At 37.6% G+C, this 21,089-nt stretch overlaps 1 protein-coding gene across 1 annotated transcript in view; it reads left to right on the plus strand.

The window, feature by feature from the left end:
- bma (SCY1-like protein bma) overlaps window positions 1–21,089 on the plus strand; it is a 431,463-nt gene that overhangs the window by 122,349 nt on the left and 288,025 nt on the right. The window contains exon 2 of the mRNA XM_089099020.1: window positions 19,604–19,738. Coding sequence (XP_088955146.1) covers window positions 19,604–19,738 — 135 coding nt within the window. The remainder of the gene's footprint in view (window positions 1–19,603; window positions 19,739–21,089) is intronic.

The following is a 21,089-nucleotide window of genomic DNA, read 5'->3' on the forward strand; positions in this document are numbered from 1 at the left end:
AGAGATTCAAACCAACAAAGACAAATTTTCGGACTTGCAAACAACAAACCAGAAATACAAACAAATATATTCAGACACGCAAAAAGAGAAAGACAAGTACTTTAGGCATAAAAATAAAAAAAGAAAAAGACTTGGACTTGCAAACATAAACCCAGAAATGCATACATATAAAATTTATCATAAAATCCGAGACTTATATGAAATTTAGACGTTCAAACCAACAGAGAAAAATTCTTGGACGTGCAAACACCAATCAAGACATGCAAACAAATAGATTCAGACATACAAACAGAGAAAGACTGGCACCTTAGACATTCAAACCAACGATGACAAATTCTTGAACTTGGAAACACCAACCCAGACATGCAAACAAATAGATTTAGACACACAAACAGAGAATGACAGGCACTTTAGACATTCAAACCAACAAAGACAAATTCTGGGACTTGCAAACACCAACCCTGACATACAAACAAACAGATTCAGACATACAAACAGAGAAAGACAGCCACTTTAGACATTCAAACAAACAAAGACAAATTCTTGGACTTGCAAACACCAACCCAAACATGCAAACAAATAGATTCAGACATACAACCAGAGAAAGACAAACACTTTAGACATTCAAACCAACAAAGACAAATTCTCGGATATGCAAACACCAACCCCGACACGCAAACAAATAGATTCAGATATACAAACAGAGAAATACAGACACTTTAGACATTCAAACCAACAAAGACAAAATATTGGAGTTGCAAACATCAACCTAGACATGCAAAACAATAGATTCAGACACACAAACAGAGAAAGACACACACTTTAGACGTACAAACCAACAAAGACAAATTCTTGGACTTGCAAACACCAACCCACACATGTAAACAAATAGATTCAGATATACAAATAGAGAAAGACAGGCACTTTAGACATTCAAACCAACAATGACAAATTCTTTGACTTGCAAACACCAATCCCAGACACGAAAACAAATAGATTCAGACATAAAAACAGAGAAAGACAGACACTTTAGACATTCAAACCAACAAACACAAATTCTTGAACTTGCAAACACAAACCCAGACATGTAAACAAGTAGATTCAGACATACAAACAGAGAAAGACATACACTTTAGACATTCAAACCAACAAAGACAAATTCTTGGACTTGTAAACACCAACCCAGACATGCAAACAAATAGATTCAGACATACAAACAGAGAAAGACGGGAACTTTAGACATTCAAACCAACAAAGACAAATTATCGGACTTGCAAACACCAACCCAGAAATATATAAAGTAGATTAATACATAAAAACAGAAAATAACAGGCACTTTAGACGTACAAACCAACAAAGAAAAATTATTGGTCTTGAAAACACCAAACCAGACATACAAACAAATAGATTCAGACATAAAAACAGAGAAAGAGTGTCACTTCAGACATTAAAATCAACAAAGACAAATTCTTGGACTGGTAAACACCAACCCAGACATTTAAACAAATAGATTCAGACATACAAACAGAGAAAGACTGGCACCTTAGACATTCAAACCAACGATGACAAATTCTTGAACTTGGAAACACCAATCCAGACATGCAAAAAAAATAGATTCAGACACACAAACAGAGAATGACAGGCACTTTAGACATTCAAACCAACAAAGACAAATTCTTGGACTTGCAAACACCAACCCTGACATGCAAACAAACAGATTCAGACATACAAACAGAGAAAGACAGCCACTTTAGACATTCAAACAAACAAAAACAAATTCTTGGACTTGCAAACACCAACCCAGACATGCAAACTGATAGATTCAGACATACAACCAGAGAAAGACAGACACTTTAGACATTCAAACCAACAAAGACAAATTCTCGGATATGCAAACACCAGCCCCGACACGCAAACAAATAGATTAAGACATACAAACAGAGAAATACAGACACTTTAGAAATTCAAACCAACAAAGACAAAATATTGGAGTTGCAAACATCAACCTAGACATGCAAAAAAATAGATGCAGACACACAAACAGAGAAAGACAGACACTTTAGACATTCAAACCAGCAATGACAAATTCTTGGACTTGCAAACACCAACCCACACATGTAAACAAATAGATTCAGATATACAAATAGAGAAAGACAGGCACTTTAGACATTCAAACCAACAATGACAAATTCTTTGACTTGCAAACACCAATCCCAGACACGAAAACAAATAGATTCAGACATAAAAACAGAGAAAGACAGACACTTTAGACATTCAAACCAACAAACACAAATTCTTGAACTTGCAAACACAAACCCAGACATGTAAACAAGTAGATTCAGACATACAAACAGAAAAAGACAGGCACTTTAGACATTCAAACCAACAAAGACAAATTCTTGGACTAGCAAACACCAACTCAGACATGCAAACAAATAGATTAAGACCTACAAACAGAGAAAGGCAGGCACTTTAGGCACTCAAACCAGCAAAGACAAATTCTTGGACTTGCAAACACCAACCCAGAAATTCACACAAATAGATTCAGACATACAAACAGAGAAGACAGGCACTTTAGGCATTCAAACCATCAAAGACAAATTCTTGGACTTGCAAACACCAACCCAGACATGCAAACAAATAGATTCAAAAATACAAACAGAGAAAGACAGACACTTTAGACATTCAAACAGACAAACCCAAATTCTTGGACTTGCAAACACCAACCCAGACATGCGAACAAATAGATTCAGACATACAAACAGAGAAAGACAGACACTTTAGACATTCAAACCAACAAAGACAAATTCTTGGACTTGCAAATACCAACCCATACACGCAAACAAATAGATTTAGACATACAAACAGAGAAAGACATGAAATTTAGACATTCAAACCAGCAAAGACAAATTCTTGGATTTGCCAACATCAACCCAGTCATGCAAACAAATAGATTCAGATACACAAACAGAGAAAGACAGACACTTTAGACATTCAAACCAACAATGACAAATTCTTGGACTTGCACACACCAACCCACACATGTAAACAAATAGATTCAGACATACAAACATAGAAAGACAGGCACTTTAGACATTCAAACCAACAATGACAAATTCTTGGACTTGCAAACACCAATCCCAGACACGCAAACAACTAGATCCAGACATAAGAACAGAGAAAGACAGACACTTTAGACATTGAAACCAACAAAGACAAATTCTTCGACTTGCAAACACAAACCCAGACATGTAAACAAGTAGATTCAGACATACAAACAGAGAAAGACAGGCACTTTAGACATTCAAACCATCAAAGACAAATTCTTGGACTTGCAAACACCAACCCAGACATGCAAACAAATAGATTCAGACATACAAACGGAGAAAGACAGGCACTTTAGATATTCAAACTAACAAAGACAAATTCTTGGACTTGCAAACACCAATCCAGACATTTAAACAAATGGATTCAGACATACAAACAGAGAAAGACATGCACTTTAGACATTCAAACCAACAGAGACAAATTCTTGGACTTGCAAACACCAACCCAGACATACAATCAAATAGATTCAGATACACAAACAGAGAAAGACAGACACTTTAGACATTCAAACCAACAATGACAAATTCTTGGACTTGCACACACCAACCCACACATGTAAACAAATAGATTCAGACATACAAACAAAGAAAGACAGGCACTTTAGACATTTTTTAAGAATCCGGGGTGTCTATTGGATGCGCACGCGCTGATTGCGTGATTTTTGGCCGCGCAGCGTTGCCATTCTTGTTTGTGAGTTTGGTTTTCGGGCGCGAAAAAAGGTAAAAATCGGCGTGTGTATATTCTTCTTAATAAGTGAAGTCTTGTGGACTGATTGGATCGCTTGGGACCAAGCAGAAGAGGGGAGAGAACCTGCCGGAAGCGCCGTATTGGTACCTGCCGGTTAATTAGCCTTAAATTGCAGGGAACAGGTGAGCAGGTCTCGACGCTTCCCTTGCTCCCGGTGATCGACGTACGCTCCGAGCATTCAGTCCTTGTACATCTGACAAAAATACTGTCAGTAAATGGCTGGTGACCCTTGTCCCAGATGCAAAAAGAACGTAACACGAGCTCAGGGCGGACTCCAATGCCGTACCTGCACGAAATGGTTTCACTTTCCCTGTGTATCAGGCACGTACAGCAAAGAAGCAGAAAAATCGTCTGAAAAGTGGCAATGTAATCGATGCAAGGAAGCTGCCAACACACCCAAAACAGCAGCAGTGGGAACACCGAACAGCCAAAAACAACAAAACCTAGGGAATCCAAAAGCCAGAGGAGAAAACTGCAACGCCCCGTCTTCGGACCAAACCCCGCCTCCAGTCAACGACGAACCCCTGATTATCAGGGAAAGTAGGCCCACGCAAGTTTAAGGACCTCACAATGCACCCTTTCCTACGGCCTCTGCCCCAAATGCTACTCCTAACGGACCTGAGTCACACAGCGAAACTTGCAACTCTTGTCATACCCAGGCCGAAGCCAGTACATCCTTTTGCTGTTTTTTCTGCAATGAGTGGGAGCATGCCTCCTGCCGCGGGATCCACTCCGATATTGTTCTGGCGATAAAACTCCATGACCCACAGTTAAGCCTCTTCAGATACGAGTGTTCGTCCTGCTCCAAGCGAAAGGTAGCTCAACTGCAACTGCAAGTCAGACTCCTAACGGATTGCAGAATACCTGAACAGCGAAATCAAAATCCAGTCCCAGGCGATCAAGCACTGTACTCCCGTGTAGCACAACATGGAACCACAGACTCTAGACAAAATACACCCAGCCCAGCGCCTTCCGCAAACACGCCCGTCGAAACCCTCCTACGATAATAAAAAGAAACACAGCTGCGAGAAGCAAAGCGATTCAATGTAGTTATATCAGGGGTCCCAGATTCTGAAACTCCAGACGCACAGATAGCTATTGGCCTTTGCCGAACCAACGATGTGGGGGCTACCCTGGACACGGGGGATATCGTGGAGACTAGGCGCCTTGGAAGACCAAGCGACAACGGCAGACCAAGAAAACTACTCGTCAAGCTCAGAGAAGACACTTCAACCTTTGTGAAACGAAATAACATCCTGAAAAACGCTCGGAACCTGAGAACCTCTGATGACGCCTTCACCCGCCGCGAAATCTACATAGGCCCTGATCTCACCCCACTCCAGCTCCAGTCTCAAGCCGAGACAAGAAGGCTCAAGAGAGCCGAAAGCTCTGCCCATAACCGGAATGAGGAAGCCTCCTCAGGTCAAGGGCAACAATAGCAACAAAAGACCAGAATACCAACTCGACCTCCTAAAACTCAGCAAAGCAACCCTTTTGACCTCCCAAGAGTCATGCTTGTTAACGCCCAGTCACTCTGCAACAAAATCACAGAACTTAGCGTTCGACTGAAATGTGAGAGGGTTGAGGTATGCTGTGTCACAGAAACTTGGTCCGCTACCCCATCGACTGCTAGTATTCCAGGCTATGACCTTTACACAAAAATCGCAAGGATAAAGATGGCAACGTTATAACACATGGCGGTGGAGTGGGTGTTTACATAAATGCAGATATCGAACACGAAGTTTTGACATTCGCTGAACACACAGATACCTATGAGCTGCTCTGGGTGAAAATCAAACCCAAAGTACTGCCAAGAGCGTTTTCGTCAATAACTTTCGGAGTCCTCTATTTTCCACCGCGAGCCGCTTACCGCAAAACCCTAATCAACCACCTCCAAAAGTCTATCGACGATATTCGATGCATGTATCCTAATAGCGGTATAGTATTGCTTGGCGACTTTAATGATCTGGACAGGCGCTGGATCAGTCAATCTCTTGATCTGAAGCAGGTAGTAAAAATTCTTACTACGAAAAAATCAACTATCGACCTCATCTTCACAGATGTGGGAGAATTCTACCACGATCCCGAATCGAGCCCCAGCCTCGGAAGGAGCGCACATTTCTCTGTACTGTGGAAGCCCAAAGGAACCAAGCCAACGGCTACCAAGGAAACATTCGTCTGCCGACCTCTGACTACACCAGGAAAAGAAGAATTCTCTAAATGGTGCGTAAATAAAAACTGGTCCCAACTGTACAGATTATCTGACGTTAACCAGATGGTTGGACTCTTAAATTCCGAGATAACCAGCGCTTACCACTCATGCTTCCCAGAGAAACGTGTCAAACGCTCTTCTACGGACAAACCATGGGTCACACAAGAGATCAAGAAACTCATCGGGAAGCGTAATAAACTGCACGCCTCAGGCAACAGAGAGCGCTGGAAAAAAATGAGGAACACCGTGGTGTACGAATGTAGGAAAGCTGAGAAAGCATATGGGGAAAAGCTCTCTAAAACAGTAAACTCCGACTCCCGCTCATTCCACAAGACAGTTAGAGATTTAATAAGCCCCCAGCGCCCGACGACCTTTCACATACAAAAAGATAAAGGTGAACAGGTCACTGCAAATGATCTCAATGAGTGGTTTGCCAAAATCTGCAGATCCAACCCTTCAGCCGAAACGAGTGCATTCAGCGCCAAGATATCTGAGATTCCAGTCGTTCTGCCTATTGAAGTGTGCAGGGTCCTAGAAAAGATTCCTGCGCGGAAAGCCACTCACCCAGCGGATCCACCGTCAATTTTGTTCAAAGAAAACGCTCCTTACCTATCAGAGCCTATAGCTGCCATCATCAACCAGTCACTGATAACAGGGACGTTTCCTGAGCCGCTCAAGGAGGCAGTCGTAATCCCTGTTCCCAAAGTCACAAACCCCAAAGAACTTGGAGACCTCCGACCGATCTCACTCACGCCGCTACTCTCGAAAGTATTCGAAACTTTCATAAACAGATGGCTTCTGGAGGAACTCAGCGAAGTAATTGACTCCCGGCAGTATGGCTTCCAAAGAGGGTGCAGTACAAGTCACTACCTTATCCAGATCGTCGAGACTATCCTAAGTCACCTAGAAGTTGACGGGGCATTTGTCGACCTCCTTCAAGGGGACGTCAGGAAAGCGTTCGATACGTCTAGCCACGAGGAGATTCTACAGTCCATGACCAATTTTCACGAATTCCTGAGAAAGATAGTAGAAAGCTTCCTTTCAAAACGGAAGCAAAAAACAAGGTACAAAGGCGAACTGTCAGACTTTACAGACCTTACATGTGGAATTCCTCAAGGAACAAAAATAGGTCCGACCCTTTTCCTGTTGCTTTGCAACACGATAGCTAAATGGCACAGAGACAGAGCGAAGTTCGCAGACGACCTAACAATGATGCTGCTACAAAGACTGTGTGAAATCCTTAACCTAGAAGAAATGGTCGTGAAGCTCGAACGGGACTACCTAGAAAGAAAACTCAGCATCAACAGGACCAAGTCGGCAATAATGAGAATTTCCTTCTTAAAGCACAGCGTACCGGCCTTGCCAGACGTCGGCATACCGGCAGTTCACAAAATGAAGATCCTGGGTGTTATCTTCAATGATAAACTGACTTGGAATGACCACTTAAATCACTTGCTGTACCATGACATGCCTCTGCTTAGGTCCCTGACAAAGCTACGTCTCTTTCAAATCCTCCTAAATGCCCTTGTCTCCTACGAGAGGAGCCACATGCGACCGATACTAGTATATTCCTGCCCTGTCTGGCATCCTGGTCTCACCCAAAAGCAGAGCACTAAGCTCGAAAAAATTCAAAAGAGAGCCTTGCGCATCATTCTAGGAGACAGCCAATTGCCCTATGAGGAATGTCTGGCGAAGCTAGAACTCACAACACTTGAACAAAGAAGACACGAGCTCCTCATGAGCTTTGGCCAGTCCATCTTGACTTCCCCCAAACACCGCGACCTTCTCCCACCTGATATCAGACAAGATAACCGACCAAAGACCCGCCACACAAACCAACTACAACCAAGCAATCCAAGTGCCACGAAACGCTACAAAAATTCATTCCGACAATACTTCACTGAAAATTACAACAAATAGTTTTCATAACTTTTTTGTAAATGCGACTATTTATCCGTTTTGTGATATTTCGTATTAAATTATCTATCTATCTATAAATAGATACAGACATAAGAACAGAGAAAGACAGACACTTTAGACATTGAAATCAACAAAGACAAATTCTTGGACTTGCAAACACAAACCCAGACATGTAAACAAGTAGAGTCAGACATACAAACAGAGAAAGACAGGCACTTTAGACATTCGAACCATCAAAGACAAATTCTTGGACTTGCAAACACCAACCCAGACACTCAAACAAATAGATTCAGACATACAAACGGAGAAAGACAGGCACTTTAGAAATTCAAACTAACAAAGACAAATTCTTGCACTTGCAAACACCAATCCAGACATTTAAACAAATGGATTCAGACATACAAACAGAAAAAGACATGCACTTTAGACATTCAAACCAACAGAGACAAATTCTTGGACTTGCAAACACCAGCCCAGACATACAATCAAATAGATTCAGACATACAAACAGAGAAAGACAGACACTTTAGACATTCAAACCAACAAAGACAAATTCTTGGACTTGCAAACACCAACCCAGACATACAAAAAAATAGATTCAGGCATAAAAAGAGAAAGACAGGCACTTTAGACATTCAAACCAACAAAAACAAACACTTGGACTTGCAAACACCAATCCACACATACAAACAAATAGATTCAGACATACAAAAAGAGAAAGACAGACACTTTTGACATACAAAGCAACAAAGACAAACCCTTGGACTTGCAAACACCAACCCAGACATACAAACAAATAGATTCAGACTTGTAAACAGAGAGAGAGGCACTTTAGACATACGAACCAACAAAGACAAACACTTGGACTTGCAAACACCAACCCAGACATACAAACAATTTGATTCAAAAAAGTATTAAAAAAAATGGGGGTAGGGGGAGGAGGAGGGTTGGAGGGGGAGGAGAAGAGGGAGAGGAGGGTAGGAGGGGAGGGGAGGGGGAGGAGTTGAGGGGGAGTAGAAGAGGGAGATGAGGGGAGGAGAGGAGGGCTGGGGGAGGGGGAGGTGGCCCCTTTTGGGGGCCCGGGGGAGGAGGCCCCTTTGGGGGCCCGGGGGGGACCTTTGGGTTTGGGGTATGGGGACCTCACAACCCTGTTCAAATGGAACTTTTGTATTATAACGACCACAGAGTTTCACCCCGAATCATCTTCTAAAATGTTTCAAACTGTCTTTCCTAAATCATCTTCTAAAATGTCTCAAACGGTTTCGCCCAAATAATCCCCTAAAAGTAATTTGGGCGTTTTCCTTTGTTTCGGCATCCCTGTGCTGTCACATTTGAAATTCCTAGGAAACCCTTTCCCGCGTAAAATATATTCAATCTATCTTCATCTCATAGGTGTTCCTAGCTACACTATTATGGTCTCGATAGAATATTAATTCCAGAATTTAACACTAAGCCTAATGACCAGAGAAGCCATATTTAAAAATAGAATATTAATTTATCTCTGTCACTAAAGACCATTTATACACTAGACTAAAGATCAAAGAAGCCATATTGTTTCTTAATTCCCCTTCGTTGATCAATAATTCCCCGCCAATTATTTAAATCATTTTCTCAGAAAATTACTTCCCCTCGAGTCGATCAATACATTGCCCCGTTAGAATTCAATGTGCATGTGCATTTTGCCCGCAGTATTTCCAAGTTCCCTGATTGGTCTAGAAAGAACACTTTAACCAAGGACATTAAATCTCTTCCTGACTTTATACCAAGGACATTAAATCTCTTCCCGAATATTTACCAAGGACATTAAATCTCTTCCCGGCTTTTACCAAGGACATTAAATCTCTTCCTGGAGTAATACCTGGCTCCCTACTCATACAGCTTGCATTAGTTTCTCTCTTAAGACCATACTCCCTCGAGTTGCTGGTGTCCTCAAGAAACTTATTCATTCACTCCTGAAAACACAAATCTTGAAATTCTTGAGGTGGTTAACTTTGGTAATTAGATATATCAAAAGAATAGGAGTCTTGTGCTGATTTCAAATATACAAGTTTCATTAAGTTTAATCTTACCTATCAAAGGCTACGAGCCAGAGAAAATTTGTCTAATTTTTGAAAAAAGGAAGAAACACCCTCAAAACGTCATAGAATCTAAATGAAAATCACACCATCAGATTCAGCGTATCAGAAAACCATGCTGGAGACGTTTTAAGCGCCTATCTGAAAAAATGTGGAATTTGTATTTTTTGCCAGAACTATGATCAGAGATGCGTGTTATTATTTTTTTTCAAAGGGGTGATCGTATCGACCCAACGGTCCTAGAATATCGTCAGATGGCTCATTTAAATGGAAATTATTATTGCTAGTGCCCTTTATAAGTGACCAAAAGTTGGAGGGAAACTAGGCCCCTCCCACGCCCCATTTTTTCTCAAAGGCATCCGATCACAATTTGGAGATAGCCATTTTGTCCAGCATAGTTGAAAGGCCAAATAACTATGCCTTTGGGGATATTATGACCCTCCCACAGCCCCTAGGGAAAGTCCATTTAAGTTACAAAATTTGCCCATTGTTTACATATAGTATTTGTTATCGGGAAGTATGCATACATTTTTCGGGGGAAGGGGTGGAAATATCTGCTGGTGGGATTTTCCAGGGGGATCATTTTCCATATGGAGGGAAGTTTCCTGGGGGTTAATTTTTCAGGGTAAATTTTACACTAGAGGAATTTGTCTGAATTACTATACAACATTCTTCTATGTCTTGCTTTCTCCTTCCCGACTCAGTTTTACGCGTGGAGATGATAAGGGTAATTGTCCGGGGCAAATTTTCACCAGGATTGAATTGTCTAGAGAATAAATCCTTGGTGAGGAAGGATTTTTCCGTGGAGGAGTAGCCATATCGTTTTAAGCTTTAATGTTCGTTTTAAATTTTCATGTTGCCTCTTACTTTCAGTTGAAAAAACTTGTTTTTTTGTTTAATCATAGCCAGGCACAAGCAAAGACCTTGTATTTGTGTAAAAAATCGTTGAACTAACAGTGTGTAAATAGAAAATAAAATTTTTCTTATTTTAATCTATAATTGAGAGTTGTCATCAATCGAAAAGGAATGCAGGAATCTTGTTTGTATCTCTTACCGACGCTCATTATACCTAGAAGAAGAAAAAGACAATGTTTTGTAACTTAATTCAAAATAGATATGTTGTCTCATTTATGTCTGTTCAAAATAATTTCAAAAGTTTAGGATATTTTTATATTAATTCTGTCCTAAAAGCATTCCAATTTTTCTAACGCTGATAAATCTGCCATAGCATATAAATCTACATCAATGTGCTTGTGTTATGCATGACGCCCGTAAAAGTATAAATAGGTGTGAAAAATGTAATTCAAAGTTTGGCCATGTCTCGCTGAAAACTGTTTCAATTCCGTCAAACTTAAAAGTTTATAGCCATTATCTTAGAACGCATTGATTTTATGTTTATTTTCGGAGTTTCTCGGAACTACAGTACTTCAGCTTCTTTTATGGAATTTACTTTACTTTTTCACCGTTTTTTGAGGTGACGAGACAAAAGTGAAGGCACACAGCTTACTCTGATTAGCTGAAGTAGGAATCGCCTTGGAAAAAGAACTTTCAAAAAGTTTTGTTTTGCGATTCACATGTATTTTTACATGTCTTCCAGACAGGAGTATTCCATCACAGCTGGCTGATGATTTTTTCAATGGATGGTTCATCAGATTCATAACACCAAGTATTTAAACTGGTAAAGGATTTGTGGGATATTCGGCTGCTCTGCACTGCACCGCGAATTATGCTGTAAAAAGAAGTTTACAAATAAAATAATTAGATAAATAAATCGTTTTAAGTGTGATAGCTTTCAATTAGAGATCGTCATTTATTTTTATCGACCTCCTACTTTACAATGAGTTTTGTTTTTCTAACTGATACAACTCGTATAGAATTTATTCAACTGATAAATTCTATGAACGTCTAATTTGATTATCCAACCAGTAAAGCAAAGTAAGTAAGTTTCAAAGCCTATCTAATCAGGGAAACCTTTATCACAGAACCCACAGGTAGAAATATTGAAATTAAAGCTAAGAAAAGCCTGTTGCCAATAAGAAAAACATCTAAGCAGTGAAGATATGCTGCAATGCCCTAAGAGAATTTTCTAGAGAGGGGGTAGTACCACTTCCTAAAACGCTTAGCAATGATTATAGATTAGCAAAATTATTGCATGGTTTTATGATTTCATTATGAACTCTGGGAAAATAAATAGCAAAAAAAAATTGAGTTTAGTTCGAACGTAAAACAATTATAAAAAGGGATTCTCTGTTGTACAAAATTCAAATTTTTTTTATATAATCCAGTCCTTGGCATGTGAAATTAGTTGAAGAATGTTTTTGCCAATTTGGCTTAATTTTTTCAGAAATTTTAGCTTATTTGGGATATATTTTGGCTACTATAGGACATACTATAGACCCAACAAATCTCAAGTCTTCGAGCTTCTAGGACATCTTTGACAGGTAATTAATGGCGACCCTGTCCCAGACCAGTAAGGTTACATCTAGAAGATGCTAAAAAAAAATATGGATTTTAGTTTTGTTGTTTCACTGCTGACAGAAAGTGCTATTCCGTTTTTTCAATTTTCTCTACAAGTATTACAAAAACATAGTATAGTCTTGCTAAATTCTACGTGTCAGTTATGAGCCAGAATGGCTTAGCCAGAAGGTTGATGAAAGAAAAACAAGCAGAAGAGTTAGAGAGTGAAATTTATCCATTTGAATGTGAGTAGAGAGCTATCTATAACTACTGGGTGCACACAGGTGCTGCCATCTACAATTTAGTCTAATGCTGACGGGACATAATTTATTCAAGGATTATCGATCCACGAAGGGGACAGAATTTCCGAGAAATTGATTTACATAATCGGTGGGGGAATTGTATTGATCCAATAACGGGAAACTGGATCACGTGTCTCCTTCTAAGCCAATCAGAGGGCCGGAAATATTAGCGGGAGAGGATTGCAGAGAATATAAGGAAAGGATTTTTGCTCTAACTTTTATTAGTCTGTGAATTGAATTCAAAGGAGTGAGAAGAGTTTGACTTTACTCATTTGGATATATTTGTGCTGATGATGAGTGGAATGTTTACCCTATTAGAAGTTGATAGTGGAGTTGGTAGCAATAATACAAGAGCACCAAACATCGCGGTGGAAATCACGAGAGGATCACGGCTTTGTCTGGAATGGGATGAAGTATATGCAAGATATGTGATATCCTTGAGCAAATTTAAAATGGAGGATATATGCTTCGCTACAAAAGTTGATATAGCGCATGTGAATAGACTTCAATGTGCTTTAAGTGCATTAGTGAAACATATCGAAGACAATAAACTATATCGCTAATTGTACATGCTTAGTATTATTGTTGTAATTATTCAATAAAATTGTTTCGAAATCGAAAATGTTCCCTTTCTTTTTGTTGTTAGAATGTTAGGCTAACGAAACATGGTCATTCTAGAGTCAGCAGTCTGAGTGATAGGATTGAAAAATGAATAAATTTGAGAAAGAGAGAATTAGATTGAATCTTGTGTTTAAAAACAATTTGGAGGAGAATTTAAAATTTATGTCTTTGGGGAAAAATCTGAACTGAAATGGAACCTTTTTATATTATTAGGAAAAATAGAATTGATCAATAACTAATTTCTTTTTCATTGAGAAAATTCAGAAGAGAGCTTGAACTTTTCTTCACTTCGTTGAGAAAATTTAAAATTAAAGTAAATCTTCCGGGAAAATATTCACAACTAAGGTATAACTTTTCTATCTTCTATGGAAAAATTTAGAATAGAACTTTAAATTTCCTTGTGTCTTTGTGAAATAAAGAATTGAAGTGGAAGATTTTAATTTTTCTCTGGAGAAAATATAATTGAAGTGCTCTCTTTGGTAAGATTCAGAAAAGAACTTGATATTTTCTATGCTCTAAGAAAAATGTGGAACAGTATTTAAAATTTTGTCATCTCTTTGAGAAAAATCTGAACTGAAGTAAAACCTTTTTATATTATTTGTAAAAATAGACTTGATCAATAACTAATTTCTTTTTTCATTGAGAAAATTCAGACTAGAACTTGAACTTTTCTTCACTTCGTTGAGAAAATTTAAAATTGAAGTAGAAATTTTTATCTTCCGAGAAAATATTCACAACTATGGTAAAGGTTATTTTATCTTCTACGGAAAAATTTCAAATAGAACTTTAAATTTCCATTTGTCTTTGTGAAATTAAGAACTTAAGTGGAAGATTTTATTTTATTTGGAGAAATTAGAATTGAACTGTAATTTTTTAATAAAATTCAGAAGATAACTTGAACTTTCCATCTTCTATGAAAAGTTTGGAACTGTATTTTAAATTTTTTCATCTCTTTGAGAAAATTATGAACTGAAGTGGAACCTCGCATGATATTATGGTGTGCAAAAAAGTTGTAAAGTAAAGTTGTGGTGAAAAGGATGGGTACTTCAACTTGTAAAATGGGTTTAGGAGGGACATTAAGAAAAGAACTTGTACAGAAATGCCTTTTGAAAAGTATTGCTTATTGTTGGGGCATTCAAAAAGCTGTAAAGTAAAGTTGTGGTTGAAAAGGATGGGAACTTCAACTTGTAAAATGGGTTTAGGAGGGACATTAAGAAAAGAACTTGTTCTGAAATGCCTTTTGAAAAGTATTGCTTGGTGTTGGGGCATTCAAAAAGCTGTAAGGTAAAGTTGTGGGTGAAAAGGATGGGAACTTCAACTTGTAAAATGGGTTTAGGAAGGACATTAAGAAAATAACTTGTTCTGAAATGCCGTTTGAAAAGTATTGCTTGGTGTTGGAGCATTCAAAAAGGCAGTATAGTAAAGTTGTGGGTGAAAAGGATGGGTACTTCAACTTTTAAAATGGGTTTAGGAGGGACATTAAGAAAAGAACTTGTTCTGAAATGCCTTTTGAAAAGTATTTCTTGGTGTTGGAGCATTCAAAAAATGTAAAGTAAAGTTGTGGGTAAAAAGGATGGGTACTTCAACTTGTAAAATGGGTTTAGGAGGGATATTAAGAAAAGAACTTGTTGTGAAATGCCTTTTGAAAAGTATTGCTTGGTGTTGGGGCATTCAAAAAGCTGTAGAGTAAAGTTGTGGGTGAAAAGGATGGGTACTTCAACTTGTAAAATGGGTTTAGGAGGGACATTAACAAAAGATGTTGTTCTGAAATGCCTTTTGAAAAGTATTGCTTGGTGTTGGGGCATTCAAAAGCTGTACAGTAAAGCTGTGGGTGAAAAGGATGGGTACTTCAACTTGTAAAATGGGTTTAGTTCGGACATTAAGAAAAAAGTGATTCTGAAATGCCTTTTGAAAAGTATTGCTTGGTGTTGTAGCTTTCAAAAAGCTGTAAAGTAGAGTTGTGGGTGAAAAGGATGGGTACTTCAACTTGTAAAATGGGTTTAGGAGGGACATTAAGAAAAGAAGTTGTTCTGAAATGCCTTTTGAAATGTATTGCTTGGTGTTGGAGCATTCAAAAAGCTGTAAAGTAAAGTTGTGGGTGAAAAGGATGGGTATTTCAACTTGTAAAATGGATTTAGGAGGGAATATAAGAAAAAAACTTGTTCTGAAATGCCTTTGAAAAGTATTGCTTGGTGTTGAGGCATTCAAAAAGCTGTAAAGTAAAGTTGCGTGTGAAAAGGATGGGTACTTCAACTTGTAAAATGGGTTTAGGAGGGTCATTAAGAAAAGAACTTTTTGTGACATGCCTTTTGAAAAGTATTGCTTGGTTTTTGAGTATTCAAACATCTTGAAAGTACAGTTTTGTGTGAAAAGGATGGGTACTTCAACTTGTAAAATGGGTTTAGGATGGACATTAAGAAAAGAACTTGTTCTGAAATGCCTTTTGAAAAGTAGTGCTTGGTGTTAGAGCATTCAAAAAGCTGTAAAGTAAAGTTTTGGGTGAAAAGGATGGGTACTTCAACTTGTAAAATGGGGTTTAAGAGGGACATTAAGAAAAGAAGTTGCTCTGAAATGCCTTTTGAAAAGTATTGCTTGGTGTTGTGGCATTCAAAAAGCTGTAAAGTAGAGCTGTGGGTGAAAAGGATGGGTACTTCAACTTGTAAAATGGGTTTAGGAGGGAAATTAAGAAAAGTAGTTGGTCTGAAGTGCGTTTTGTAAATTATTGCTGGGTGTTGGAGAATTGATAAATCTGTAAAGTAAAGTTTTGGGTGAAAAGGATTGGTACTTCAACTTGTAAAATGGGTTTAGGGGGGACATTAAGAAAAGAACTTGTTCTGAAATGCCTTTGAAATTTATTTCGTGGTGTTGGGGCATTCAAAAAGCTGTATAGTAAAGTTGTGGGTGAAAAGGATGGGATACTTCAACTTGTAAAATGGGTTTAGGAGGGACATTAAGAAAATAACTTGTACTGAAATGCCTTTTGAAAAGTATTGCTTGGTGTTGGGGCATTCAAAAAGCTGTAAAGTTGTGGGTTAAAAGGATGGGTACTTCAACTATTACAATGGGGCTTAAGAGGGACATTAAGAAAAGAACTTGTTCTGAAATGCCTTTTGAAAAGTATTGCTTGGTGTTGTGGCCTTCAAAAGCTGTAAAGTAAAGTTTTGTGTGAAAAGGATGGGTACTTCAACTTGTAAAATGGGTTTAGGAGGGATATTAAGAAAAGAACTTGTTCTGAAATGCCCTTTGAAAAGTATTGCTTGGTGCTGGGGCATTCAAAAAGCTGTAAAGTAAAGTTGTGGGTGAAAAGAATGGGTACTTCAACTTGTAAAATGGGTTTAGGGGGGACATTAAGAAAAGAACTTGTTCTGAAATGCCTTTGAAAAGTATTGCTTGGTGTTGGAGCATTCAAAAAGCTGTATAGTAAAGTTGTGGGGGAAAAGGATGGGATACTTCAACTTGTAAAATGGGTTTAGGAGGGACATTAAGAAAAAAACTTGTACTGAAATGCCTTTTGAAAAGTATTGCTTGGTGTTGGGGCATTCAAAAAGCTGTAAAGTAAAGTTGTGGGTGAAAAGGATGGGTACTTCAACTTGTAAAATGGGGTTTAAGAGGGACATTAAGAAAAGAACTTGTTCTGAAAAGATATAATAAAGCCTTTTGAAATGTGGGGGCCCTTCTTTGTCTCAAGTGCGCAAAAAAGTATTAAAAAAATGGGTTGGGGGGCCCGGGGGGCCTTTGGGGTTGGGGTAGGATGGGGTCCTCTGGGGTAGGGGACCTCACAACACTGTTCAAATGGAACTTGTGTATTATAACGACCACAGAGTTTCACCCTCAAATCATCTTCTAAATCATCTTGTAAAATCATCTTCTAAAATGCCTCAAACGGTTTCGCTTAAATCATCTTCTAAAATGTCTAAAACGGTTTCGCCCAAATAATCTCTAAGCACAATTTCTACTTGTTCCTTTTGTTTTGACATCACTGCGCTTTCGCATTTGAAATTCCTTGGAAACCCTTTCCCGCGTTAATCTTTTCATCTCATAAATGTTCCTAGCTACACTATTAAGGTTTCGTTAGAATATCAATTTATCTCTCTGACTTAAAGACCAGTGAAGCCGTATTTAAAAATAGAATTTCTATCTCTTTAGACTCCCGCATAAATCCAAGATAACAAGTGATGTCATTTCTAATTCCTGACACTAAAGATCAACGAAGCCTTATTTAAAAATAGAATATTAATTTTTCTCTCTTACCTAAAGAGTATTTATCCCTCAGACTTAAGATCAAAGAAGCCATACTTGTTTCTTTATTCCCCTTTCGTAAATCAATAATTCCCCTCGATTATGCAAATCAAGTTCTCGGAAATTCTCTCCTCTTCGTGGATCGAAAATCCTTGAATAAATTATAACCTGTCGGAGTTAGACCAAATTGTAGATGGCAGCACGCAGTGTTCGTTCAGTATTCTATGCCCATATATGGTTCCCCGTCATGAGTTGTAGATCAATACATTTCCCCCGCCGTTAATGCGCATGTGCAAACTTCGCCCCGGAGTCAATACACTTGAAAACAACAAATAAATTGACCTTGACACCATCCATTAGACTAGATCAATAATCCTTGAATAAATTATAACCTGTCGGCGTTAGACTAAATTGTAGATGGCAGCACGGTGTTCGTTTCATTCCTTCTGAGGCCTTCCTACTTTTAAGTACATCCAGGTTTTTGAAATGGCATATGTGTAATATTTTAGGAAAGGAATAGGGTATGAAGTTAAAACTGTCAAGGAAAGTTAAGGGGGCGTAAAACTAAATCAAAAGAAACTAAATGTATCCATATTGTCAAAAGGGCGTCTGAGAACTTCAGGGCATGGTGTTGGGGATTTTGAACTAAATCAAAAGACACTACATGCACCCGATGGGGTCAGAAGGCCATATTTACGATATTTTAGGAACGGTTAAGGGTATTAAGTTGGAACTGTCAAGGTATGTTTAGTTGAAAGCTAAACTAAATCAAAAGACACTATTTGCATCCATGGTCAGCAAAAGGGTGTATCTGTGACTTCTCATGGTTAAGGTAATGAAGTTGAAACTTCTGGGGCTATATGAAGGGGTATGGTTGATGAGTTTTTGTTCTACACTCAAGGTTGTAACGTGATGGGGTTAAAATTTCTTCAGCCCTATAAAATCCCAAATGTTTTTCATATTTTCAACCCATTTATTTGAATGTTATTCCCCATACCCATCCTTGCAAAGCACTATAGTAAAACTGTCGAAAGATTTAAAATATTCTTTTCTTAACCAATAAAAGAACAATGTTAATAAAAAACGAACAGAAATCAGTTTCAAACAACTTTTCCCATGAGAGGAGTTTTTTAAAGAAAAGTAAAAGAGCTGTATGAAGCCAAAGATGATCAGAAATAAAGCCAAATAGTATTCACAAACGTAAAACAACCATGAACCACTATCAACAAACAAATAAAACCCAATATTAACAGAAAATACAGTAAATAACCACTTCAAACTTAGAACGAGCAGAAACTACTACAAAGAGGAATAGGGCTAACGCCCCCTGTGGTTTCTAAGACAGGAACGTAATTTGACTTTACTGGAAACAAAATTGATTTAAACGCTTTCTTTTTTATAGCTTCAAAGCATCCAAAATTATCGAGACTTTCAGAAATAAATATCAGTATATATGTCAATCTACAATACACATTCATTTTCCCTTTTCGTTAATTTTGGTTATTATGGTGATGTCTTTTTTTGATGCTATGGGAAAAGAAAACGTAGAAATCGAAACTTGATTGTTTTCAGAAAGGTGGAAATTACGTTCTGGTATTTAGAAGGAGAGGGGACGTTAGCCTACTCCTCTTTGTGATAGTCTCTGTTTGTTTTAAATTTGACCACATTTTGTTGTGATTTCTGGTCGTTTTTGGTTTCGTTTATTTATTGATTATGATTTTCGTCATTTTACGTTTTACACTATTTGACTTCATTTCTGCTCAATTTTGGTTTAAAGTAGATCTTTACTTTTCTTTCAAAACTTTTTTCGTTGATTTTTTTTAATTAATACAAGTAAACATTATAACAAAAATAGAGTATTAGTTATGTATATAGACAATTTGTTGTATTCCAAAGGAATAACACCATCCTTTCATTTGCAGGAGTTTTCAATATTCTTGTTTGATAAAAGAGGATGTGACCGTATCCATCGTCCGAAGAAGAAGGACACTCTTTCAGATATTTTACGGAAAGGAGTTAAGGAATTATCAAGATGTCGGCACCCTAGATTCCTCCAGGTAGGCTGAATTTTAATATATGTGATAGTAACTGTAAAATTAGTTTTGGTTCGCAGCTGGCTGAATTTCAGACTTCTTACAGCATTGGTTCATTAGATTTGCTTCTCTTTTCAAATAGTTCGTGGTAACGAATTGTAAATAAGGAGCAACTCGGCTTAAAAGAAACCGAAATTCTAAAAAACGGAGTTTTGATACCAATAGACATATCAAAAGAACTGGATTTTTATGCTGATTTCAAATATATAAGTTTCATTAAGTTTTGTCTTACTCATTGAAGGTTACAACCCTGACAAAATTTGCCTTATTTTAGAAAAAAGATGTAAACACCCTCTATAAGTCATCACAACATCTTAATGAAAATCACACCATCAGATTCAGTGTATGAGAGAATCCTACTGTAGAGGTTTCAAGCTCCTATCTACAAAAATGTGGAACTTTGTATTTTTTGCCAGAAGAAATATCACGTATGCGTGCGTTTTTTCCGCGTGTTTTATTAAAATCATATGTTATAAATTTTAAATATTGTTAAATAATTACTTCCATAAACTAGATCTTATCCTTTTGACATGAATAATATAATTTTACCCAAGCTTTAAATTAAAGTATAATATTTTAGCTCCTTAGCCAGAAACTAAAGAAACTTTACAAATATTCATGCAATTAATAAATTGTTAAAATTATCTCAATTAAAAAAAAGAATTTAATTAAAAAAAAAATTTCAAAGAAAAGAAAAGAACCATATTAACATCTAGACAAGCAGACTTAAAATCATGTAATGATTCAAACTAGCCGTTGAAGAGCTAAGGGAGGGGGTGGTTGCCTTACTATTATTTGTTTTTTTTTCTTGTACGTTTCAGTTTCTGACTTGATTACTCATTTTAATTTCTGTTAAATTCATCTATTGATCCTTAGATCCGATAATCTATTGATCCGATAATTATTTTCATATAATTATTCGTGGTAGTGTTTATTTGTTTCAAGTTTGGATTATTACTTGACTTTATTTATACTCGTTTTAGGCTTTAATACTCTTAACTGTTCGTTAGAAAAAAAAATAGATCTTGTGCGTTTTAGGCCACAGGGATAACAATTAAGATTTTGATCATGTTTTTTCTTCTTGCTGTTGATCCAGCTGTAAAGTTAAAAGGGAATTTGCTAGTAAGCAAAACTCCCAGAAAAATAGTTTAGTAAATATCACCAAATATTGGAAATATTCACCGCAGTCTGTTTAGTTTTCAGTAAAATAAGAATAATATTTAAGCCATATGACGGGTTTACTCTTTTTTTCTCGATTTCAGTTTGATAGTTTGTTGATTTATTGAAATTGATAAATTAAGTTTAAAAGTAAGTT

The sequence above is a fragment of the Artemia sp. Qi Xiang Cuo genome, chromosome 13 (genome assembly GCF_049724085.1).
Source record: "Artemia sp. Qi Xiang Cuo chromosome 13, ASM4972408v1, whole genome shotgun sequence".
Lineage (NCBI taxonomy): Eukaryota > Metazoa > Arthropoda > Branchiopoda > Anostraca > Artemiidae > Artemia > Artemia sp. Qi Xiang Cuo.